The sequence below is a fragment of the Physella acuta genome, unplaced genomic scaffold, assembly GCF_028476545.2.
Source record: "Physella acuta isolate Inbredline_101_S28 unplaced genomic scaffold, ASM2847654v3 ptg000579l, whole genome shotgun sequence".
NCBI lineage: Eukaryota > Metazoa > Mollusca > Gastropoda > Physidae > Physella > Physella acuta.
Genome location: NW_026732098.1, coordinates 349567 through 372827, shown reverse-complemented (window position 1 = coordinate 372827; position 23261 = coordinate 349567). Strand labels below are relative to the sequence as shown.

At 40.4% G+C, this 23261-nt stretch overlaps 1 protein-coding gene across 1 annotated transcript; it reads right to left on the bottom strand.

Moving 5' to 3' along the window:
- Positions 1-2986: 2986 nt before the first annotated feature.
- On the bottom strand, positions 2987-22766 carry LOC131946981 (mucin-2). The gene is made up of 9 exons (XM_059308045.1): positions 19616-22766; positions 15482-16162; positions 9677-13858; positions 9399-9514; positions 7331-7389; positions 6933-7108; positions 6086-6257; positions 5679-5849; positions 2987-4251 (listed from the first exon to the last, which is right to left on the bottom strand). The coding sequence occupies exons 1-9, from the start codon at positions 22719-22721 to the stop codon at positions 3993-3995; spliced, it is 8922 nt and encodes a 2973-aa protein (XP_059164028.1). The 5' UTR covers positions 22722-22766; the 3' UTR covers positions 2987-3992.
- Positions 22767-23261: the final 495 nt, after the last annotated feature.

The window sequence follows — 23261 nt, the reverse complement described above, 5'->3', positions numbered from 1 at the left end:
ACATAATAAGCGAGAAACAGGAACGCAGATATAAATCAAATGTTGGTTTTAAGCTGGTTATACAGGGTGAAAGTAACAACAATATTAAATTTAGGCTGAGTTCATGATTACACACGTTTTTATATTCTGGCACCAGCAAGTGGAACAAACTGGAGGGCTGGACAATACCAACCTGAGGGCAGATAACTTACAACACGGGAAGTGAACAATGACGACAAGTACAAGAACGTAAAAAGATCAACCCAATTAGATCATATCACTCTTTCACTAATGTTAAACATTTTAAAATCTTCTTTATCTGTTCCATCAAAGTATGGTACCGTCAAGAGAAAATTTAAATGCACATTTGTTCTACACACAATTTCATCAATAACAATTGAATAAAGATAGGAAAAAGGTATATTTATAAAACATTTATTTGAACAGGGTAAAGTGCAACAGGACGTCAGATTGAAACATTGAATAACAAGCACTTTACATTTGTTTCTTGTTTACTGATTTACGTTTATAGTTGAAAATGGTTTCAAATTAAATAAATATTAGCACAGAATTTTAGCCATTTCAGATAAAGAAATTTAAAATCCCATGTCACCCCCTCCCCCCCCCCCGACGAAGATATTCATCAAAGAAACTGCTCTAAACTGTGCTACTTAAAAAAAACAACATCAAACATCAACTTAATATTTGTACATCTCACAATCTAAACAGTTAAAACTAAAACAAGCTTCATCATGTACTAAAAATAATTTTAAAAAACTATTGTTTCTTTTGACTGATATGAAAAGCTTTTGTCGCTTACAAAAGATTTCACGAGTAAATGACATATGGTCTTCATATTTTGAGTATTTTTACAGAAGTTGTGTTTACACTAATAAAAGTCGAAGCTTGTATAAACTGTAGCCCCAGACGTTTACATTTTTCTTTATTTAATTTTACATTCTCCATTTATATCAGTTTCACCTAATCATAGGTTAATTTAATCTGAACACCACACGGGAATAACGAGAATATAGTAGCGAACACAGAATAAATTAAATCAACGTAAATTACGGCGAAATGATATTAAAAAAAATGTTTTTTTTTCTTTCTGATTGAACCATTTGTGAATTTTTTGCATACAAGTCGTGTGACAATCCTGCTCGTTGTTTAGGTAAAAGTTAACTGTTCAATATACGTTTCACTGTGTTTCTGTTTCTAGTCATCTTGTCATATCACACGTACTGAAGGCGTGTCAACTCGCTATCAACATGTTTGATATAACCTCTGCTCGTTGTATTATGCAGGTCCCCGAGTTTCATTAGTTAAACACAATGATATTTCAGCTGTTTGATAATCTAACACTTGTTACATGCGTGTTTTGTTTGGTTACCTTTACAACTCATGTTTTATATAGGCTTATGTACGCGAATCAAAACCGCAATTTCTGTCTCATTTAAACCAAAATATCGTCTAGTCTTCATTTAAAAAAATGACAAGAACACTAGTTAAACGTTAAAATACATCAGACAAAAGAAACAGAACTTACGTCTGTATTCCTAAGGTACTAGAACCATTTGTTTCCAGTAATCCAAAGACGTCTAGGCATCGAAAATCTAAGTTTACAGAGCTCGTTATACTAAAGCAATAGATCTAAGCTCATTAAGAAATGTTAATCAAATCTCAGACGATTAGCTGAGATCCTCTCCTCAGTTTAGCGTAATACATTAGTCCATCTACCATTAGGGTAACTATAATGTTATAAACACAATGTTCTGGGATAGCCCTTACATCACACAACTGCTGTCTTAAACTTGGCAGAAAACGACTGAAACAGCATAAATGACATAGAGTATCGAGTTTAAAAAGAAATAAACTAAATTTTAGTTTTGTTAACTTAAATTAAGAAAATAAACTAATGTTCACATTAAGTGTTTTCTGGAACATGCGATCGATAAAGATAACACAGCTGAAGTCTGTGTAGTAGTTCTAAAGCTTGGAGATTACAAGCTTTGAGTTAATTACACGGAGGTTGAGATAAGGTAAAAGTTTAGTTGCTAGTTCATGACATTGTTTTCAATGACTTGACATTTCTATCTACCAGCATGGAGATAATTAACATTTGAGCGAAGTATTTTATATGCCCTTTTAGGAAGGGCATTTTTTTTTCAATCGGCGAACTGGTGATTATGTCAGTAGAAGCAAAATATACTTCTAACAGTTCCACTAGCGTTAATTCAATCTAATGCTAGTTTAATACTACCAGCACTTCAATCATTTACTTGTTAGCTTTTTATAGTACGTCACATATAACATAATATCATAAAAATTAACAGGCAATGCTAACTTTTATCGTTTAAATACATTACATATCGTGGTGCACTTTGCTAGACAGATAAGACACTAGACGTCCTCACTATATTTTACTGTCAACAGTCGACATCGCCGTTGAAAAAAAACTAGACTGTTAGAATATTTCCCCCCCCCCACCCCGACCTTGCACGGAGCGGCTAGTGTGTCACCGTCCATCACTATCTTCTGTCATGCCAGGGGTAATGGCAGTAATTTCAGTGGATTACTTTGGTCAATATGATGGTCAGTGGATTACCTTGGGGGTCAAATTGATGGTCGGTGGATACCCTAAGGGGTCAATATGAAGGACAGTGTTATGAGCTTGTGGGTCAATATGATGGACAGTGGATGACCTTGGGGGTCAATATTATGATGGTCAGTGTAATGACCTTGGTAGTCATTATGATAGATGACAACCTTGGAATTTAATATTATGGTCACCGGATGATCTTGAGTGGATAATTATATTGTTATTTCATTTGTACAATAGAATTGTATCCCGACTATAACAGTCGAGGTGAATATTCAAGGTCATGAACTTGACACAAGTTAGTACTCAAGGTCACTCTAAGACAGCAGTATCCTCCATCTACCATCTGTCATCATCTACCTGATTCTTATCTACCCTGTCAGTCAACATAAAACGATGACGTTTAATTTTCAGTTTATTGATATAATATATCACAAAATATGTTTAAATACACTTAGAAATGATGTCTAAAATGATTGTTGAAGAAATGTTTTACTTGTAAAATCGACTAATTAATATATTGAATCAAAATACACACTCATATGTAATATGGACATAGAAGAAATATACCGTTTGTCTATCACTCGCACTTTTTAACGAACCCAAATAGTCCACATCTAACACACTTTGTTTTATACAAAATTATCACATGCGTTCTAATTTAACCGAGTGCGATACAACTAATTTTAATTAATTCAAGATACATTTCAAGTTTACTTTAAAGAACGGTAAAGGAAAGAGGCAGTTAACTAAAGCCAACAACAGCAGTGTTTCTTTAAGACATTTTTCTCCGAGACGGAGGGGGGTGCGGGGACTTGAAACTTTCTGGGGGATGTGGATACTGGTTTAAATGATTTTTCTATATAAATTATATTTTATTTCAATTTTGTCCAGGGAAGGGGCCTTGGACGTGCATCGAGTAAGGGAGGTAAGGAGGGGGGGGGGGGTGAGGGGGAAGGATGGTGTAGGGTGGGAGTGCTAAACACGAGAAATGCTTGAAAGAAACTCTGAGCAACAGTTAGAACTCGGACATGTGGCAGGTCTGACAGTGATGTGAAAGTAGAAGAGTTGGGTGTTTAATGACGATATCAGGTGGGTAATGGGCAGTTAGAGTTCTGTCTTTGGTATATTCGTTAGCCTGCAGTCATCAAATTAGCATTTTAGAAAATAAACAACATAATTACACAATTGAAAGATTTATAAATACAAGTCAAATATATGTATACATTTCAAATATAAAAAAATAAATATCAATTTTATAATAAGCACTTTTTTTGTGTTATAACCGCTTGTAGCAGGCGGGCGTCCGACTGTTTATCCGTTGGTGCATCAAGTATTCCTTACATCTGAGGAAGTGTAATTAAACCTTGAGTAACGGAGTGACGTGATTATACGTCCATGTGGTGGGACGTGACTAGACGTCCATCTGGTTGGACGTCTTACCGTGCCAACTGCCCCTGCTGTCAAACACAAGCGGAAGTGTTCTGTTCGGGAATTTCCCGATGACGTCATGCTGATGTCTGTCTAAGCGAGGCCTGGGTATCTCGAAACGAGGCCGGTGAATGCCTGGTTTCATGACGTCATGGGATGACGAAACGGTGGACTGTTGCTCAACATTGGACGCGTCATCACCCAGGCTGTCGTCATCCGTCGTCTGCTGGTAGCGGTACTTCCTGTTAAGAGAAAGTTCGAGATTGTTTTTAATATTGAGAGACGCTGGTGAGTCTAGAATGTTCTATTGCTCTCACACGCCTGTGGGACATGACTCCGTGTCAGGTAACAAGACTTGTGAGTTTCTCAAATGACATTTTGTCTTTTGATAACGCTTTATTTAGTTTACAAAGCGTTTTTGTGTGCTTGTTTGTGAGTTTGTAGAAAATCTTGTAACCCACTTTGATGTAACTCTAGCATTCGTCTCCCAAGACATCTCCTACATATTTTGAACGACCAATGCTTTTATTTAAAAAAGCAAATGGGTTTTATTGCCTTAATTTCAGAGCTTTTAAAACCTAAATATTGTAAATGTTTTTATCTTTGTTTTATACATATTATCCTACCACACTAACGTCAGAATTCATTTTGTTGATGGTTTTCACGAACAGAACGACATGTTGTATATTAAAAATATTGGTGTAACCTAACTAGAAGAAGCCAGCGAGGTTTAAAATCATGTTTAAAAACTTCTCTGAGTCCACCCAGCTCTGATGGGTACCTGACTCACTTTAGGGAAAGTAAATGCGGCTGTACTGACCACACTATCTTTTTTTATGACGAGGCCTTTGAAACAGGTGAACTCTACTTTAATTGACCCAAGGACTGCCAGGTTGGCTCTAAAGGAAATTTAATGTTTACAAGCCCAAATTTAATAAGAAATATTTATCAGGAATGACTTTTTATAAACATTGAGAAAAAAAAACCATCAATAAAATTACACAAAAGGTTATAGATGTACGAACGTATTTTTTTTTTCTTAATTTTTATCTTTCACAACATTATAAATAAACCGCTTAAACAATCAATGTATGAAGAATTAACTAGTTATGGTCTACCCTAGCCATGATACTTTTACGTCAGCGTATTGCGGGAAACAGCCTAGATCTAGAACAGACTATCTTAGGTCCGTGTCGTTATCTTAAGTGGGAGCCTTGAAACACAAACAACATGGTATCGCCCACTCCAAGCAGACGTCTAGTGGATGTAGCTTCAACAAAGTACAACTTTACCAGACGGATCAACCTTTTAAAGCTAATCTTCACTTCATGTATCATGTTGTCTAGTGATTGTGGTGAGCACACAATCTCAGTATTTGGTATAAAAGAAATATTGATGTATATATATATATATATATATATATATATATATATATATATATATATATCCTCTATTAGGTCTACATTACAAAACGGTGAGGTTTGTATTTTACTGTAATTTAAAATGTCGTAAAGCAGTGAGCTATGGAAGGCTTTAACTTGTAGTAAATCCAGTCAGTTTAAACAGTATGTGACCACAATCAACAGAAAAAAAAAATCTCATGTCTTTTACTAGCCTATGGACAAGAAACGTCCTGGAAAGATAAAAGGACAATGTCCTGTTCACTTACCGGCGCCTGGTCCTCAGGATGACCGCAGCGATGATGATGACGGCAATGACGACAACAGCCCCGCCCACCCCCGTGCCTATGGCGATGATCTGTGTGGACGTCAGCGCCATTTTCTCGGCCACCTCAGAACAGTCGGCACCGCCGTAGACAAATTTATCGTCTGTTTTACATCTGCGAGAAGAGACGAAAATTAATTGTCTTAATTTTGGTCAAATGGTGGGGGCCTTTTAACTTCAATTAACACCCCCACCTACACCTCCAGTCATGTCCAAACTAGTTGTTGTTTTCATCACATTTTTAGCTGAACAATGAAAATAAGTGAAGGCGCCTCAACAAACTCTCAACCTGCATAGAATGATCTTCGGCACCTACAATGTGAAGGTCAGTCAACGACCTTGTGTACTCACCTACACTGTGGAATGTGCTGGTCAGTGACGTAACACTGGGCGTTGACTGGACACCGGAAGTTGAAACATTTGTGATCACACATCTGGCTGGTTGAGTTACACACGTGCGTGTCATTACAGATGTGCTCACTCCTACACACGTCACGGGAAAACTCCTCCAGTACGTGCAGGGCTGCCAGATGAGAATCGTGTAGTAAATTGTTCTTTAAAAATTCTAGGAAACATTCAAAACTGTGTTGGTTCTAACAAGAGATGGGTATTACTAAGGCTGCATAAACCACGCCCTAACCAATAGATATCAGACAACCCATCGCATACATGTGCCGTATAGTAGACTTTATCCCCCTAACACCGACTACTATGATTACATTTCACATTATTTCATCATTGCTTTTATAGCAATTTAAATTGATCTGCCAATTATCAATAAATTTACTTTTTTTAAAAATAAATGATAGCCATGCTGTCTTTGTTAATTCAGACAAAATGAGTACGTGAGTGTATTATCGAATTATTATTCTTTACTTGTGTGTGTAAATTGAAACTAAAAATATAAAAATAAACCCACCCCTTCTCAGAAATACAACAGTTTCAGTGTAATCTAATAAGGTTAAGGGTCATTCATATCTCTTATATGTTTAAGCTAATGTGTAATGTATAGAGGCAAAATGTGTGTTTTAGTTTAATGGTGTATTTAGTGTGAATGCCTAGCTAGTTTCAGTTTTAGGTTTAGCTTCAATGTTTTGTGTTTTTGTTTAGTACTCTGACTGATGTTTACTGTAGTGAGTTTATGTTTAGTTTTAAGGTTTTTTTTTAGTGTTCAGAATTAGTATATAGGTTTACCTACCGCCCGATAATTTATCGTCGAAGGTCACGTTGACATATGTCTGGTCAACGTTGTCCAGTTTTAGCAGCTGAGTTTTAACGTCCGACAACTCGTTTTTAACCAGGGAACTGTTGATTGGCTGACCTTGGTGGAAGGCCTTCAATTTGACATCGAAATCAACTCCAACACTCCCTTCCCTAAAACAAACTGAACGTGTCACGAAACCAACAGAATTTATTTATAGGCTTATCGTAACAAGACTTGCCGATGTTTTAAACTCGTATGTGTATAACACAACCATCCTTTTCATGTAAAATATATGCAATCGTATGTGTAGATGTGTAGATGTACGAGTATATTTTTTTATAACAGAACAAACAATTATATCACGTTTCAAAATTAACATCATCAAACCTCACCAGAACTTTTTAATGACGACTCCATCAAAATTGGTGACGTTCATGAACATAGGCGTCAGCTGTAACGAAAATAAAACAAATGATTCAGTAACAAAATGGTTGAAGGTGTTCATGTAATGTTTGTTTATAGGACCTATTACTCTATTGTTTTTCTTTTTCGTATATTTATAGAGGAAGAATTATAACCGTGTTCATTTTTATTTCCAGTCTTCATAAAGTAAAACAGTTGGTACCACTAACTACATTACTAAATATTTTTTTATTTCCAGTCTTCATAAAGTAAAACAGTTGGTACCACCAGCCACATTACTAAATATTTTTTTATTTCCAGTCTTCATAAAGTAAAACAGTTGGTACCACTAACTACATTACTAAATATTTTTTTATTTCCAGTCTTCATAAAGTAAAACAGTTGGTACCACTAACTACATTACTAAATAGTTTTTTATTTCCAGTCTTCATAAAGTAAAACAGTTGGTACCACTAACTACATTACTAAATATTTTTTTTATTTCCAGTCTTCATAAAGTAAAACAGTTGGTACCACTAACTACATTACTAAATATTTTTTTTATTTCCAGTCTTCATAAAGTAAAACAGTTGGTACCACTAACTACATTACTAAATATTTTTTTATTTCCAGTCTTCATAAAGTAAAACAGTTGGTACCACTAACTACATTACTAAATATTTTTTTATTTCCAGTCTTCATAAAGTAAAACAGTTGGTACCACTAACTACATTACTAAATATTTTTTTATTTCCAGTCTTCATAAAGTAAAACAGTTGGTACCACCAGCCACATTACTAAATTCTGTGAAATAAAACCTCGGGATAGTCCAAGAGGCCCGGGAAATTTTTAAAGGGGCCTCAAACCCAGATTTTAATTTTCATAGTTCATTTTTCCCCATCAGAATCAGCCTGATAGAAACTCATGCGATAAATGATTTAAAAATAAATAAATCAAAGCACTAATAAGCCGAGGACAGCACCATTCCTGTGGGCCTACCAGGATTTCCGATGAACCGGAATTTTTCCTGGTAGACTGGGGGGGGGGGGGGGGGGGGCGTTCCACCCCTGTGCAAACTATAGAATCCACTCATCTCTGAATTGAAGATAACGGGAGTCATGTGATTAAAAGAGGCCACAGACCGCCCACGAAAGGCGAGGTTACAGTTAGGTTGATGAAATTTTATATATGAGAATTATATAAAATTGGTAGTTCTGTATTAACTTTTCATCTTTTTCAAGTAACAGGAAGTGGAACTTATTCCACTTTTGTTTTTCAAGAGCCTATAACTTGAGTACTGTTTCACATAGATACACGAAATTCCAAATTTAATTAAAATATCTAATTCTCTGCCTTCTATCAAATTTTGAATGATTTTCGTTGACCGAAAGTAGTACTTTATTCTGTTTTATATTTCTAAAAAACGCATATGAATTTTTTAAGTACTAGTATCTCGCACTATTATACACATATTGATTGCAGTTCACTTGTTGCGCAATTCTTTTTTCTACGACACTGTATTCTATTTTTAAAAGTTTAAGAATTGTAAAAGCTGAATAATTTTCGTTGACCAGAAGTAGTACTTTATTCTGTTTTATATTTCTAAAAAAACGCATATGAATTTTTAAAGTACTAGTATCTCGCACTATTATACACATATTTTTTGCAGTTCACTTGTTGCGCAATTCTTTTTTCTACGACACCGTATTCTATTTTTAAAAGTTTAAGTATGTAAAAACTGAATAAAACTCATGTCTATATCCCGGGCTGCCATCCCCGTACTGTTATATAATAATATTCAAGAAAGTTTAGGGGAGATCACTCCCGCTTTATTTATAACATTTTAGTTTTTTTTAATTTGTAAGACAATTGCAAGCCTGACGGTCCGTTAGACGAATGAAGTAGAGTTCGCATTAAAATTTCTGTAAACGCTGGGTTAGTAGTGTAAAACTTAAATTTCACTAGAGCCACTGAGGTGCCTTACTTTAGCCATATTTACTTACCGTGAAAGAATGTTAACAAAACTTATGTTGATACATTAAAACAATGTAAACAAACCTGTTGTTGATAGTCTGAAGCGGCTCTGGTAAACTCTGATGACAACGGGTTAAGCAGCTCAGAGTTGAAGCGTTGGTTGAATTTTAACGTGAAATCTATGGCAATCCGACTTTGATCTAAAACATAATCGACGAAATGTAATCAGGGGTTCATATAAATTAAACAATATATCCTACTTTTAAAAACAGTAATCTATTGGAAATACAATATGCGAATTTTAAAACATTAGTGTTATATATTTTGTATCTAATTTAAATCTAATCGAAAAAATAAATTACCTTTATCCAGTGGGACAGCAGTAGGGACTTGAGATGGTGACGGTCTTGTGGTAACTATGTGTGTGGACGTTTGTGTTGGCGTAGTTCTTGATGTTGGTGTGTAAGTTGTTGTTGGTAGGGTAGCTGTTGTGTTTGTGGTAGTTGTTGATGGTGTGGTAGTTGTAGTAGCCGTGGAAGTTGTTGTAGGTGTAGTAGTTGTTGTAGGTGTGGTAGTTGTTGGAGGTGTGGTAGTTGTAGTAGGCGTGGTTGTTGTTGTAGGTGATGTAGTTGTAGTCGGTGTGGTAGTTGTTGTAGGTGTAGTGGATGTTGTATGTGTGGAAGTTGTTGTAGGCGTAGAGGTTGTTGTAGGCTTGGTGGTTGTAGTAGGCGCAGTAATTGTTGTAGGTGTGGTAGTTGCTGTAGCTGTTGTAGTTGTTGTAGACGTAGTAGTTGATGTATGTGTAGTAGTTTTTGTAGGCGTGGAAGTTGTTGTAGGCGTGATGGTTGTAGTAGTCGTAGTTGTTGTTGTAGGTGTGGTAGTTGTTGTAGGCGTGGTAGTTGCAGCAGGCGTGGTAGTTGTTGTAGGCGATTTAATTGTAGTAGGCGTGGTAGTTGTTGTAGGTGTGGTAGTTGTTGTAGGTGTTGTAGTATTTCTAGGCCTGGTAGTTGTTGTATAAGTGGTTGTTTTAGTAGGCGTGTTCATTGTTGTAGGCGATGTAGTTGTTGTATGTCTGGTAGTTGTTGTAGGTGTAGTGGTTGTTGCAGACGTAGTTGTTGTTGTAGGTGTGGTAGTTGTTGTTAGCAATGTAGCTATTGAAGGTGTGTTCGTTGTTGTAGGTGTGGTAGTTGTTGTGGGCGTGGAAGTTGTTGTAGGCGTGAAAGGTGTAGTAGCTGTAGTAGTTGTTTTAGGTGTTGTAGTTGTTGTAGTCGTGGAAGTTCTTGTAGGTGTAGTAGTTGTTGTAGGTGTGGTAGTTGTTATAGGAGTGGTAATTGTAGTAGGCGTAGTTGTTGTTGTAGGTGCGGTAGTTGTTGTAGGCGTAGTAGTTGTAGTAGGCGTGGTTGTTGTTGTAGGCGATGTAGTTGTAGTCGGTGTGGTAGTTGTTGTAGGTGTAGTGGATGTTGTATGTGTGGTAGTTGTTGTAGGCGTGGAGGCTGTTGTAGGCTTGGTAGTTGTAGTAGGCGTAGTAGTTGTTGCAGGTCTGGTAGTTGTTGTAGGTGTGGTAGTTGTTGTTAGTAATGTAGCTGTTGAAGGTGTGGTAGTTGTTGTAGGTGTGGTAGTTGTTGTGGGTGTGGTAGTTGTAGAAGGTGGGGTAGTTGTTGTAGGTGTGGTAGTTGTTGTAGGCGTGGTTGTTGTATTAGGCGTGGTAGTTGTTGTGGATGTGGTAGTTGTTGTAGGTGTAGCAGTTTTTGTAGGTGTGTTAGTTGTTGTAGGTGTGGTAGTTGTTGTAGGTGTGGTAATAGTTGTAGGCGTGGTAATTGTAGTAGGCGTGGTAGTTGTATTGGGTTTTGTAGTTGTTGTAGGTGTGGTAGTTGCTGTAGGTATTGTAGTTGTTGTAGACGTAGTAGTTGTTGTAGGTGTGGTAGTTGTTGTAGACGTAATAGTTGTTGTAGGTGTGGTAGTTGTTGTTAGTAATGTAACTGTTGTAGGTTCGGTAATTTTTGTAGGTGTGGTAGTTGTTGTAGGCGTTGTAGTTGTATTGGGCGTGGTAGTTGTTGTGGGTGTGGTAGTTGTAGTAGGCATGGTAGTTGTTGTAGGTGTGGTAGCTGTTGTGAGCGGTGTAGTTGTAGCAGTCGTGGTAGTTGTTGTGGGTGTTGTAGTTGTTGTAGGTGTGGTGGTTGTTGTAGGTGTTGTAGTTGTTGTAGGTGTAGTAGTTGTTGCAGACGTAGTAGTTGTTGTAGGTGTGGTAGTTGTTGTTAGTAATGTAGCTGTTGAAGGTGTTGTAGTTGTTGTAGGTGAGGTAGTTGTTGTGGGTGTGGTAGTTGGAGAAGGTGTGGTAGTTGTTGCATGTGTTGTAGTTGTTGTAGGTGTGGTAGTTGTTAAAGGTGTGGTAATAGTTTTAGGCCTGGTAGTTGTAGTAGGCGTGGTAGTTGTTGTGGGTTTTGTAGTTGTTGTATGTATGGTAGTTGCTGTAGGTATTGTAGTTGTTGTAGAGGTAGTAGTTGTTGTAGGTGTGGTAGTTGTTGTAGACGTAATAGTTGTTGTAGGTGTGGTAGTTGTTGTTAGTAATGTAGCTGTTGTAGGTTCGGTAATTTTTGTAGGTGTGGTAGTTGTTGTAGGTGTGGTAGTTGTTGTAGGCGTGGTAGTTGTATTAGGCGTGGTAGTTGTTGTGGGTGTGGTAGTTGTAGTAGGCGTGGTAGTTGTTGTAGGTGTAGTAGTTCTTGTAGGCGTGGTAGTTGTCGTAGGCGTGGTAGTTGTTGTAGGAGTGGTAGTTGTAAACGTAGTAGTTGTTGTAGGTGTGGTAGTTGTTGTTAGTAATGTAGCCGTTGAAGGTGTGGTAGTTGTTGTAGGTGTGGTAGTTGTTGTGAGTGTTGTAGTTGTAGAAGGTGTGGTAGTTGTTGTAGGTGTGGTAGTTGTTGTAGGCGTGGTTGTTGTTGTAGGTGTAGTAGTTGTTGTAGGTGTGGTAGTTGTTATAGGAGTGGTAGTTGTATTAGGCGTATTTGTTGTTGTAGGTGCGGTAGTTGTTGTAGGCGTGGTAGTTGTAGTAGGCGTGGTTGTTGTTGTAGGTGATGTAGTTGTAGTCGGTGTGGTAGTTGTTGTAGGTGTAGTGGATGTTGTATGTGTGGTAGTTGTTGTAGGCGTGGAGGTTGTTGTAGGCTTGGTAGTTGTAGTAGGCGTAGTAGTTGTTGCAGGTCTGGTAGTTGTTGTAGACGTAATAGTTGTTGTAGGTGTGGTAGTTGTTGTTAGTAATGTAGCTGTTGAAGGTGTGGTAGTTATTGTAGGTGTGGTAGTTGTTGTGGGTGTGGTAGTTGTAGAAGGTGTGGTAGTTGTTGTAGGTGTGGTAGTTGTTGTAGGCTTGGTTGTTGTATTAGGCGTGGTAGTCATAGTAGGCGTGGTAGTTGTTGTAGGTGTTGTAGTTGTTGTAGGTGTGGTAGTTGTTGTAGGCGTGGAAGGTGTAGTAGCCGTAGTAGTTGATGTAGGCGTGGTAGTTGTTGTGGGTATTGTAGTTGTTGTAGGTATGGTTATTGTTGAAGGTGTGGTAGTTGTTGTAGGCGTGGTAGTTGTAGTAGGCGTGGTAGTTGTTGTAAGTGTGGTAGTTGTTGTAGGTGTGGTAGTTTTACTAGGCGTGGTAGTTGTTGTAGGTGTTGTAGTTGTTGTAGGTGTGGTGGTTGTTGCAGGTGTTGTAGTTGTTGTGGGTTTTATAGTTGTTGTTAGTAATGTAGCTGTTGAAGGTGTGGTAGTTGTTGTGGGTGTGGTAGTTGTTGTAGGCGTGGTTGTTGTATTAGGCGTGGTAGTTGTTGTGGGTGTGGTAGTTGTAGTAGGCGTGGAAGTTGTTGTATGTGTGGTGGTTGTTGTAGGTGTTGTAGTTGTTGTAGGTGTAGCAGTTTTTGTAGGTGTGTTAGTTGTTGTAGGTGTGGTAGTTGTTGTAGGTGTGGCAATAGTTGTAGGCGTGGTAGTTGTAGTAGGCGTGGTAGTTGTTGTGGGTTTTGTAGTTGTTGTAGGTGTGGTAGTTGCTGTAGATATTGTAGTTGTTGTAGACGTAGTAGTTGTTGTAGGTGTAGTTGTTGTAGAAGTAATAGTTGTTGTAGGAGTGGTAGTTGTTGTTAGTAATGTAACTGTTGTAGGTTCGGTAATTTTTGTAGGTGTGGTAGTTGTTGTAGGCGTTGTAGTTGTATTAGGCGTGGTAGTTGTTGTGGGTGTGGTAGTTGTAGAAGGCATGGTAGTTGTTGTAGGTGTGGTAGCTGTTGTGAGCGTGGTAGTTGTAGCAGGCGTGGTAGTTGTTGTGGGTGTTGTAGTTGTTGTATGTGTGGTGGTTGTTGTAGGTGTTGTAGTTGTTGTAGGTGTGGTAGTTGTTGTTAGTAATGTAGCTGTTGAAGGTGTGGTAGTTGTTGTAGGTGTGGTAGTTGTTGTGGGTGTGGTAGTTGTAGAAGGTGTGGTAGTTGTTGTAGGTGTGGTAGTTGTTGTAGGTGTGGTAGTTGTTGTAGATGTGGTTGTTGTTGTAGGCGTGGTAGTTGTAGTAGGTGTGGTAGTTGTAGTTGTTGTAGGTGTGGTAGTTGTTGTAGGTTTTGTAGTTGTTGTAGAACTAGTAGTTGTTGTAGGTGTGGTAGTTGTTGTAGACGTAGTAGTTAATGTAGGTTTGGTAGTTGTTGTTAGTAATGTAGCTGTTGAAGGTTTGGTAGTTGTTGTAGGTGTGGTAGCTGTTGTAGGTGTGGTAGTTGTTGTAGGCATGGTAGTTGTAGTAGGCGTGGTAGTTGTAGAAGGTGTAGTAGTTGTTGTAGGTGTGGTAGTTGTTGTAGGCGTGGTTGTTGTATTAGGCGTGGTAGTTGTTGTGGGTGTGGTAGTTGTAGTAGGCGTGGTAGTTGTTGTAGGTGTTGTAGTTGTTGTAGGCGTGGTAGTTGTTGTATGCGTGGTAGTTGTTGAGGGAGTTGTAGTTGTTGTAGGTGTGGTAGTTATTGTAGGTTTTGTAGTTGTTGTAGAACTAGTAGTTGTTGTAGGTGTGGTAGTTGTTGTTAGTAATGTAGCTGTTGAAGGTTTGGTAGTTGTTGTAGGTGTGGTAGTTGTTGTAGGTGTGGTTGTTGTTGTAGGCGTGGTAGTTGTTGTGGGTGTGGTAGTTGTTGTAGGCGAGGTAGTTGTAGTAGGCGTGGTAGTTGTAGAAGGTGTAGTAGTTGTTGTAGGTGTGGTAGTTGTTGTAGGTGTGGTAGTTGTTGTAGGCGTGGTTGTTGTATTAGGCGTGGTAGTTGTTGTGGGTGTGGTAGTTGTAGTAGGCGTGGTAGTTGTTGTTAGTAATGTAGCTGTTGAAGGTTTGGTAGTTGTTGTAGGTGTGGTAGTTGTTGTAGGTATGGTTGTTGTTGTAGGCGTGGTAGTTGTAGTAGGCGTGGTAGTTGTTGTGGGTGTGGTAGTTGTTGTAGGTGTGGTAGTTGTAGTTGGCGTAGTAGTTGTAGAAGGTGCAGTAGTTGTTGTAGGTGTGGTAGTTGTTGTAGGCATGGTAGTTTTAGTAGGCGTGGTAGTAGTTGTAGGTGTGGTAGTTGTTGTAGGCGTGGTAGTTGTAGTAGGCGTGGTAGTTGTAGAAGGTGTGGTAGTTGTTGTAGGTGTGGTAGTTGTTGTAGGTGTGGTAGTTGTTGTAGGCGTGGTTGTTGTATTAGGCGTGGTAGTTGTTGTGGGTGTGGTAGTTGTAATAGACGTGGTAGTTGTTGTAGATGTGGTAGTTGTTGTAGGCGTGGTAGTGGTTGAAGGCGTGGTAGTTGTTGAGGGTGTTGTAGTTGTTGTAGGTGTGGTAGTTGTTGTAGGTTTTGTAGTTGGTGTAGAACTAGTAGTTGTTGTAGGTGTGGTAGTTGTTGTAGACGTAGTAGTTGTTGTAGGTGTGGTAGTTGTTGTTAGTAATGTAGCTGTTGAAGGTTTGGTAGTTGTTGTAGGTGTGGTAGTTGTTGTAGGTGTGGTTCTTGTTGTAGGCGTGGTAGTTGTAGTAGGCGTGGTAGTTGTTGTGGGTGTGGTAGTTGTAGTAGGCGTGGTAGTTGTTGTAGGTGTGGTAGTTGTATTAGGCGTGGTAGTTGTTGTGGGTGTGGTAGTTGTAGTAGGCGTGGTAGTTGTTGCGGGTGTGGTAGTTGTAGTAGGCATGGTAGGTGTTGTAGGTGTGGTAGGTGTTGTAAGTTTTGTAGTTGTTGTAGAATTAGTAGTTGTTGTAGGTGTGATAGCTGTTGTAGGTGTGGTAGTTGTTGTAGGCATGGTAGTTGTTGTAGGTGTGGAAGTTGTTGTGGGTGTGGTAGTTGTTGTAGGCGTGGTAGTTGTTGTAGGTGTGGTAGTTGTTGTAGGCATGGTAGTTGTAGTAGGCGTGGTAGTTGTTGTAGGTGTGGTAGTTGTTGTAGGCGTGGTAGTTGTAGTAGGCGTGGTAGTTGGAGAAGGTGTGGTAGTTGTTGTAGGTTTGGTAGTTGTTGTAGGTGTGGTAGTTGTTGTAGGCGTGGTTGTTGTATTAGGCGTGGTAGTTGTTGTGGGTGTGGTAGTTGTAATAGACGTGGTAGTTGTTGTAGATGTGGTAGTTGTTGTAGGCGTGGTAGTGGTTGAAGGCGTGGTAGTTGTTGAGGGTGTTGTAGTTGTTGTAGGTGTGGTAGTTGTTGTAGGTTTTGTAGTTGGTGTAGAACTAGTAGTTGTTGTAGGTGTGGTAGTTGTTGTAGACGTAGTAGTTGTTGTAGGTGTGGTAGTTGTTGTTAGTAATGTAGCTGTTGAAGGTTTGGTAGTTGTTGTAGGTGTGGTAGTTGTTGTAGGTGTGGTTGTTGTTGTAGGCGTGGTAGTTGTAGTAGGCGTGGTAGTTGTTGTGGGTGTGGTAGTTGTAGTAGGCGTGGTAGTTGTTGTAGGTGTGGTAGTTGTATTAGGCGTGGTAGTTGTTGTGGGTGTGGTAGTTGTAGTAGGCGTGGTAGTTGTTGCGGGTGTGGTAGTTGTAGTAGGCATGGTAGGTGTTGTAGGTGTGGTAGGTGTTGTAAAATTTGTAGTTGTTGTAGAATTAGTAGTTGTTGTAGGTGTGGTAGTTGTTGTTAGTAATGTAGCTGTTGAAGGTTTGGTAGTTGTTGTAGGTGTGGTAGTTGTTGTAGGTGTGGTAGTTGTTGTAAGTTTTGTAGTTGTTGTAGAATTAGTAGTTGTTGTAGGTGTGGTAGTTGTTGTTAGTAATGTAGCTGTTGAAGGTTTGGTAGTTGTTGTAGGTGTGGTAGTTGTTGTAGGTGTGGTTGTTGTTGTAGGCGTGGTAGTTGTAGTAGGCGTGGTAGTTGTTGTGGGTGTGGTAGCTGTTGTAGGTGTGGTAGTTGTAGTAGGCGTGGTAGTTGTAGAAGGTGTAGTAGTTGTTGTAGGTGTGGTAGTTGTTGATGGTGTGATAGTTGTTGTAGGCGTGGTTGTTGTATTAGGCGTGGTAGTTGTTTTGGGTGTGGTAGTTGTAGTAGGCGTGGTAGTTGTTGTAGGTGTGGTAGTTGTTGTAGGCGTGGTAGTTGTTGCGGGTGTGGTAGTTGTAGTAGGCGTGGTAGTTGTTGTAGGTGTGGTAGTTGTTGTAGGCGTGGTAGTTGTTGTATGCGTGGTAGTTGTTGAGGGAGTTGTAGTTGTTGTAGGTGTGGTAGTTATTGTAGGTTTTGTAGTTGTTGTAGAACTAGTAGTTGTTGTAGGTGTGGTAGTTGTTGTTAGTAATGTAGCTGTTGAAGGTTTGGTAGTTGTTGTAGGTGTGGTAGTTGTTGTAGGTATGGTTGTTGTTGTAGGCGTGGTAGTTGTAGTAGGCGTGGTAGTTGTTGTGGGTGTGGTAGTTGTTGTAGGTGTGGTAGTTGTAGTTGGCGTAGTAGTTGTAGAAGGTGCAGTAGTTGTTGTAGGTTTGGTAGTTGTCGTAGGCGTGGTAGTTGTTGTAGGTGTGGTAGTTTTTGTAGGCATGGTAGTTGTAGTAGGCGTGGTAGTTGTTGTAGGTGTGGTTGTTGTTGTAGGCGTGGTAGTTGTAGTAGGCGTGGTAGTTGTTGAAGGTGTGGTAGTTGTTGTAGGTGTGGTAGTTGTTGTAGGTGTGGTAGTTGTTGTAGGCGCGGTTGTTGTATTAGGCGTGGTAGTTGTTGTGGGTGTGGTAGTTGTAGTAGGCGTGGTAGTTGTTGTAGATGTGGTAGTTGTTGTAGGCGTGGTAGTGGTTGTAGGCGTGGTAGTTGTTGAGGGTGTTGTAAATGTTGTAGGTGTGGTAGTTGTTGTAGGTTTTGTAGTTGGTGTAGAACTAGTAGTTGTTGTAGGTGTGGTAGTTGTTGTAGACGTAGTAGTTGTTGTAGGTTTGGTAGTTGTTGTTAGTAATGTAGCTGTTGAAGGTTTGATAGTTGTTGTAGGTGTGGTAGTTGTTGTAGGTGTGGTTGTTGTTGTGGGTGTGGTAGTTGTAGTAGGCGTGGTAGTTGTAGTAGGCGTGGTAGTTGTTGTGGGTGTGGTAGTTGTTGCGGGTGTGGTAGTTGTAGTAGGCATGGTAGTTGTTGTAGGTGTGGTAGTTGTTGTAGGCGTGTTAGTTGTTGTAGGCGTGGTAGTTGTTGAGAGTGTTGTAGTTGTTGTAGGTGTGGTAGTTGTTGTAGGTGTGGTAGTTGTTGTAAGTTTTGTAGTTTTTGTAGAACTAGTAGTTGTTGGAGGTGTGGTAGTTGTTGTAAGTTTTGTAGTTGTTGTAGAATTAGTAGTTGTTGTAGGTGTGGTAGTTGTTGTTAGTAATGTAGCTGTTGAAGGTTTGGTAGTTGTTGTAGGTGTGGTAGTTGTTGTAGGTGTGGTTGTTGTTGTAGGCGTGGTAGTTGTAGTAGGCGTGGTAGTTGTTGTGGGTGTGGTAGCTGTTGTAGGTGTGGTAGTTGTAGTAGGCGTGGTAGTTGTAGAAGGTGTAGTAGTTGTTGTAGGTGTGGTAGTTGTTGATGGTGTGATAGTTGTTGTAGGCGTGGTTGTTGTATTAGGCGTGGTAGTTGTTTTGGGTGTGGTAGTTGTAGTAGGCGTGGTAGTTGTTGTAGGTGTGGTAGTTGTTGTAGGCGTGGTAGTTGTTGCGGGTGTGGTAGTTGTAGTAGGCGTGGTAGTTGTTGTAGGTGTGGTAGTTGTTGTAGGCGTGGTAGTTGTTGTATGCGTGGTAGTTGTTGAGGGAGTTGTAGTTGTTGTAGGTGTGGTAGTTATTGTAGGTTTTGTAGTTGTTGTAGAACTAGTAGTTGTTGTAGGTGTGGTAGTTGTTGTTAGTAATGTAGCTGTTGAAGGTTTGGTAGTTGTTGTAGGTGTGGTAGTTGTTGTAGGTATGGTTGTTGTTGTAGGCGTGGTAGTTGTAGTAGGCGTGGTAGTTGTTGTGGGTGTGGTAGTTGTTGTAGGTGTGGTAGTTGTAGTTGGCGTAGTAGTTGTAGAAGGTGCAGTAGTTGTTGTAGGTTTGGTAGTTGTTGTAGGCGTGGTAGTTGTTGTAGGTGTGGTACTTTTTGTAGGCATGGTAGTTGTAGTAGGCGTGGTAGTTGTTGTAGGTGTGGTTGTTGTTGTAGGCGTGGTAGTTGTAGTAGGCGTGGTAGTTGTAGAAGGTGTGGTAGTTGTTGTAGGTGTGGTAGTTGTTGTAGGTGTGGTAGTTGTTGTAGGCGCGGTTGTTGTATTAGGCGTGGTAGTTGTTGTGGGTGTGGTAGTTGTAGTAGGCGTGGTAGTTGTTGTAGATGTGGTAGTTGTTGTAGGCGTGGTAGTGGTTGTAGGCGTGGTAGTTGTTGAGGGTGTTGTAAATGTTGTAGGTGTGGTAGTTGTTGTAGGTTTTGTAGTTGGTGTAGAACTAGTAGTTGTTGTAGGTGTGGTAGTTGTTGTAGACGTAGTAGTTGTTGTAGGTTTGGTAGTTGTTGTTAGTAATGTAGCTGTTGAAGGTTTGATAGTTGTTGTAGGTGTGGTAGTTGTTGTAGGTGTGGTTGTTGTTGTGGGTGTGGTAGTTGTAGTAGGCGTGGTAGTTGTAGTAGGCGTGGTAGTTGTTGTGGGTGTGGTAGTTGTTGCGGGTGTGGTAGTTGTAGTAGGCATGGTAGTTGTTGTAGGTGTGGTAGTTGTTGTAGGCGTGTTAGTTGTTGTAGGCGTGGTAGTTGTTGAGAGTGTTGTAGTTGTTGTAGGTGTGGTAGTTGTTGTAGGTGTGGTAGTTGTTGTAAGTTTTGTAGTTTTTGTAGAACTAGTAGTTGTTGGAGGTGTGGTAGTTTTTGTAAGTTTTGTAGTTGTTGTAGAATTAGTAGTTGTTGTAGGTGTGGTAGTTGTTGTTAGTAATGTAGCTGTTGAAGGTTTGGTAGTTGTTGTAGGTGTGGTAGTTGTTGTAGGTGTGGTTGTTGTTGTATGCGTGTTAGTTGTATTAGGCGTGGTAGTTGTTGTGGGTGTGGTAGTTGTTGTAGGCGTGGTAGTTGTAGTAGGCTTGGTAGTTGTAGAAGGTGTAGTAGTTGTTGTAGGTGTGGTAGTTGTTGTAGGTGTTGTAGTTGATGTAGGCGTGGTTGTTGTATTAGGCGTGGTAGTTGTTGTGGGTGTGGTAGTTGTAGTAGGCGTGGTAGTTGTTGTAGGTGTGGTAGTTGTTGTTAGTAATGTAGCTGTTGAAGGTTTGGTAGTTGTTGTAGGTGTGGTAGTTGTTGTAGGTGTGGTTGTTGTTGTCGGCGTGGTAGTTGTAGTAGGCGTGGTAGTTGTTGTGGGTGTGGTAGTTGTTGTAGGTGTGGTAGTTGTAGTAGGCGTGGTAGTTGTAGAAGGTGTGGTAGTTGTTGTAGGTGTGGTAGTTGTAGAAGGTGTTGTAGTTGTTGTAGGTGTGGTAGTTATTGTAGGCGTGGTAGTTGTTGTAGGTGTGGTAGTTGTTGTAGGCGTGGTAGTTGTAGTAGGCGTGGTAGTTGTTGTAGGTGTGGTAGTTGTTGTAGGCGTGGTAGTTGTAGTAGGCGTGGTAGTTGTAGAAGGTGTGGTAGTTGTTGTAGGCGTGGTAGTTGTTGTGGGTGTGGTAGTTGTAGTAGGCGTGGTAGTTGTTGTAGGTTTGGTAGTTGTTGTAGGCGTGGTAGTTGTTGTAGGCGTGGTAGTTGTTGTAGGTGTGGTAGTTGTTGTAGGCATGGTAGTTGTAGTAGGCGTGGTAGTTGTTGTAGGTGTGGTTGTTGTTGTAGGCGTGGTAGTTGTAGTAGGCGTGGTAGTTGTAGAAGGTGTGGTAGTTGTTGTAGGTGTGGTAGTTGTTGTAGGTGTGGTAGTTGTTGTAGGCGCGGTTGTTGTATTAGGCGTGGTAGTTGTTGTGGGTGTGGTAGTTGTAGTAGGCGTGGTAGTTGTTGTAGATGTGGTAGTTGTTGTAGGCGTGGTAGTGGTTGTAGGCGTGGTAGTTGTTGAGGGTGTTGTAGTTGTTGTAGGTGTGGTAGTTGTTGTAGGTTTTGTAGTTGGTGTAGAACTAGTAGTTGTTGTAGGTGTGGTAGTTGTTGTAGGCGCGGTTGTTGTATTAGGCGTGGTAGTTGTTGTGGGTGTGGTAGTTGTAGTAGGCGTGGTAGTTGTTGTAGATGTGGTAGTTGTAGTAGGCGTGGTAGTTGTAGTAGGCGTGGTAGTTGTTGTGTGTGTGGTAGTTGTAGTAGGCGTGGTAGTTTTTGTAGGTGTGGTAGTTGTATTAGGCGTGGTAGTAGTTGTGGGTGTGGTAGTTGTAATAGGCGTGGTAGTTGTTGCGGGTGTGGTAGTTGTAGTAGGCATGGTAGTTGTTGTAGGTATGGTAGTTGTTGTAGGCGTGTTAGTTGTTGTAGGCGTGGTAGTTGTTGAGGGTGTTGTAGTTGTTGTAGGTGTGGTAGTTGTTGTAGGTGTGGTAGTTGTTGTAAGTTTTGTAGTTGTTGTAGAACTAGTAGTTGTTGTAGGTGTGGTAGTTGTTGTTAGTAATGTAGCTGTTGAAGGTTTGGTAGTTGTTGTAGGTGTGGTAGTTGTTGTAGGTGTGGTTGTTGTTGTAGGCGTGTTAGTTGTAGTAGGCGTGGTAGTTGTTGTGGGTGTGGTAGTTGTTGTAGGTGTGGTAGTTGTAGTAGGCGTGGTAGTTGTTGTAGGTGTGGTAGTTGTTGTAGGCGTGGTAGTTGTTGTATGCGTGGTAGTTGTTGAGGGAGTTGTAGTTGTTGTAGGTGTGGTAGTTATTGTAGGTTTTGTAGTTGTTGTAGAACTAGTAGTTGTTGTAGGTGTGGTAGTTGTTGTTAGTAATGTAGCTGTTGAAGGTTTGGTAGTTGTTGTAGGTGTGGTAGTTGTTGTAGGTATGGTTGTTCTTGTAGGCGTGGTAGTTGTAGTAGGCGTGGTAGTTGTTGTGGGTGTGGTAGTTGTTGTAGGTGTGGTAGTTGTAGTTGGCGTAGTAGTTGTAGAAGGTGCAGTAGTTGTTGTAGGTGTGGTAGGTGTTGTAGGCGTGGTTGTTGTATTAGGCTTGGTAGTTGTTGTGGGTGTGGTAGTTGTAGTAGGCGTGGTAGTTGTTGTAGGTTTGGTAGTTGTTGTAGGCGTGGTAGTTGTTGTAGGTGTGGTAGTTGTTGTAGGCATGGTAGTTGTAGTAGGCGTGGTAGTTGTTGTAGGTGTGGTTGTTGTTGTAGGCGTGGTAGTTGTAGTAGGCGTGGTAGTTGTTGTAGGCGCGGTTGTTGTATTAGGCGTGGTAGTTGTTGTGGGTGTGGTAGTTGAAGTAGGCGTGGTAGTTGTTGTAGGTTTTGTAGTTGGTGTAGAAGGTGCAGTAGTTGTTGTAGGTGTGGTAGGTGTTGTAGGCGTGGTTGTTGTATTAGGCGTGGTAGTTGTTGTGGGTGTGGTAGTTGTAGTAGGCGTGGTAGTTGTTGTAGGTTTGGTAGTTGTTGTAGGCGTGGTAGTTGTTGTAGGTGTGGTAGTTGTTGTAGGCATGGTAGTTGTAGTAGGCGTGGTAGTTGTTGTAGGTGTGGTTGTTGTTGTAGGCGTGGTAGTTGTAGTAGGCGTGGTAGTTGTAGAAGGTGTGGTAGTTGTTGTAGGTGTGGTAGTTGTATTAGGCGTGGTAGTTGTTGTGGGTGTGGTAGTTGTAGTAGGCGTGGTAGTTGTTGTAGATGTGGTAGTTGTTGAAGGCGTGGTAGTGGTTGTAGGCGAGGTAGTTGTTGAGGGTGTTGTAAATGTTGTAGGTGTGGTAGTTGTTGTAGGTTTTGTAGTTGGTGTAGAACTAGTAGTTGTTGTAGGTGTGGTAGTTGTTGTAGACGTAGTAGTTGTTGTAGGTTTGGTAGTTGTTGTTAGTAATGTAGCTGTTGAAGGTTTGATAGTTGTTGTAGGTGTGGTAGTTGTTGTAGGTGTGGTTGTTGTTGTGGGTGTGGTAGTTGTAGTAGGCGTGGTAGTTGTAGTAGGCGTGGTAGTTGTTGTGGGTGTGGTAGTTGTAGTAGGCGTGGTAGTTGTTGTAGGTGTGGTAGTTGTATTAGGCGTGGTAGTTGTTGTGGGTGTGGTAGTTGTAGTAGGCGTGATAGTTCTTGCGGGTGTGGTAGTTGTAGTAGGCATGGTAGTTGTTGTAGGTGTGGTAGTTGTTGTAGGCGTGTTAGTTGTTGTAGGCGTGGTAGTTGTTGAGGGTGTTGTAGTTGTTGTAGGTGTGGTAGTTGTTGTAGGTGTGGTAGTTGTTGTAAGTTTTGTAGTTTTTGTAGAACTAGTAGTTGTTGTAGGTGTGGTAGTTGTTGTTAGTAATGTAGCTGTTGAAGGTTTGGTAGTTGTTGTAGGTGTGGTAGTTGTTGTAGGTGTGGTTGTTGTTGTATGCGTGTTAGTTGTAGTAGGCGTGGTAGTTGTTGTGGGTGTGGTAGTTGTTGTAGGCGTGGTAGTTGTAGTAGGGTTGGTAGTTGTAGAAGGTGTAGTAGTTGTTGTAGGTGTGGTAGTTGTTTTAGGTGTGGTAGTTGATGTAGGCGTGGTTGTTGTATTAGGCGTGGTAGTTGTTGTGGGTGTGGTAGTTGTAGTAGGCGTGGTAGTTGTTGTAGGTGTGGTAGTTGTTGTTAGTAATGTAGCTGTTGAAGGTTTGGTAGTTGTTGTAGGTGTGGTAGTTGTTGTAGGTGT

Excerpts from the sequence above, each read along its gene's own strand:
- LOC131946981 (XM_059308045.1), bottom strand. The coding sequence starts at position 22,721 with ATGCCTACTACAACTACCACACCCGCAAGAACTATCACGCCTACTACA. Across the intron at positions 9,515-9,676 it reads TGCTGTCCCACTGGATAAAG|ATCAAAGTCGGATTGCCATA; the intron begins GTAATTTATTTT and ends ATTATGTTTTAG. Across the intron at positions 7,109-7,330 it reads GTCGTCATTAAAAAGTTCTG|GGAAGGGAGTGTTGGAGTTG; the intron begins GTGAGGTTTGAT and ends AGTTTGTTTTAG.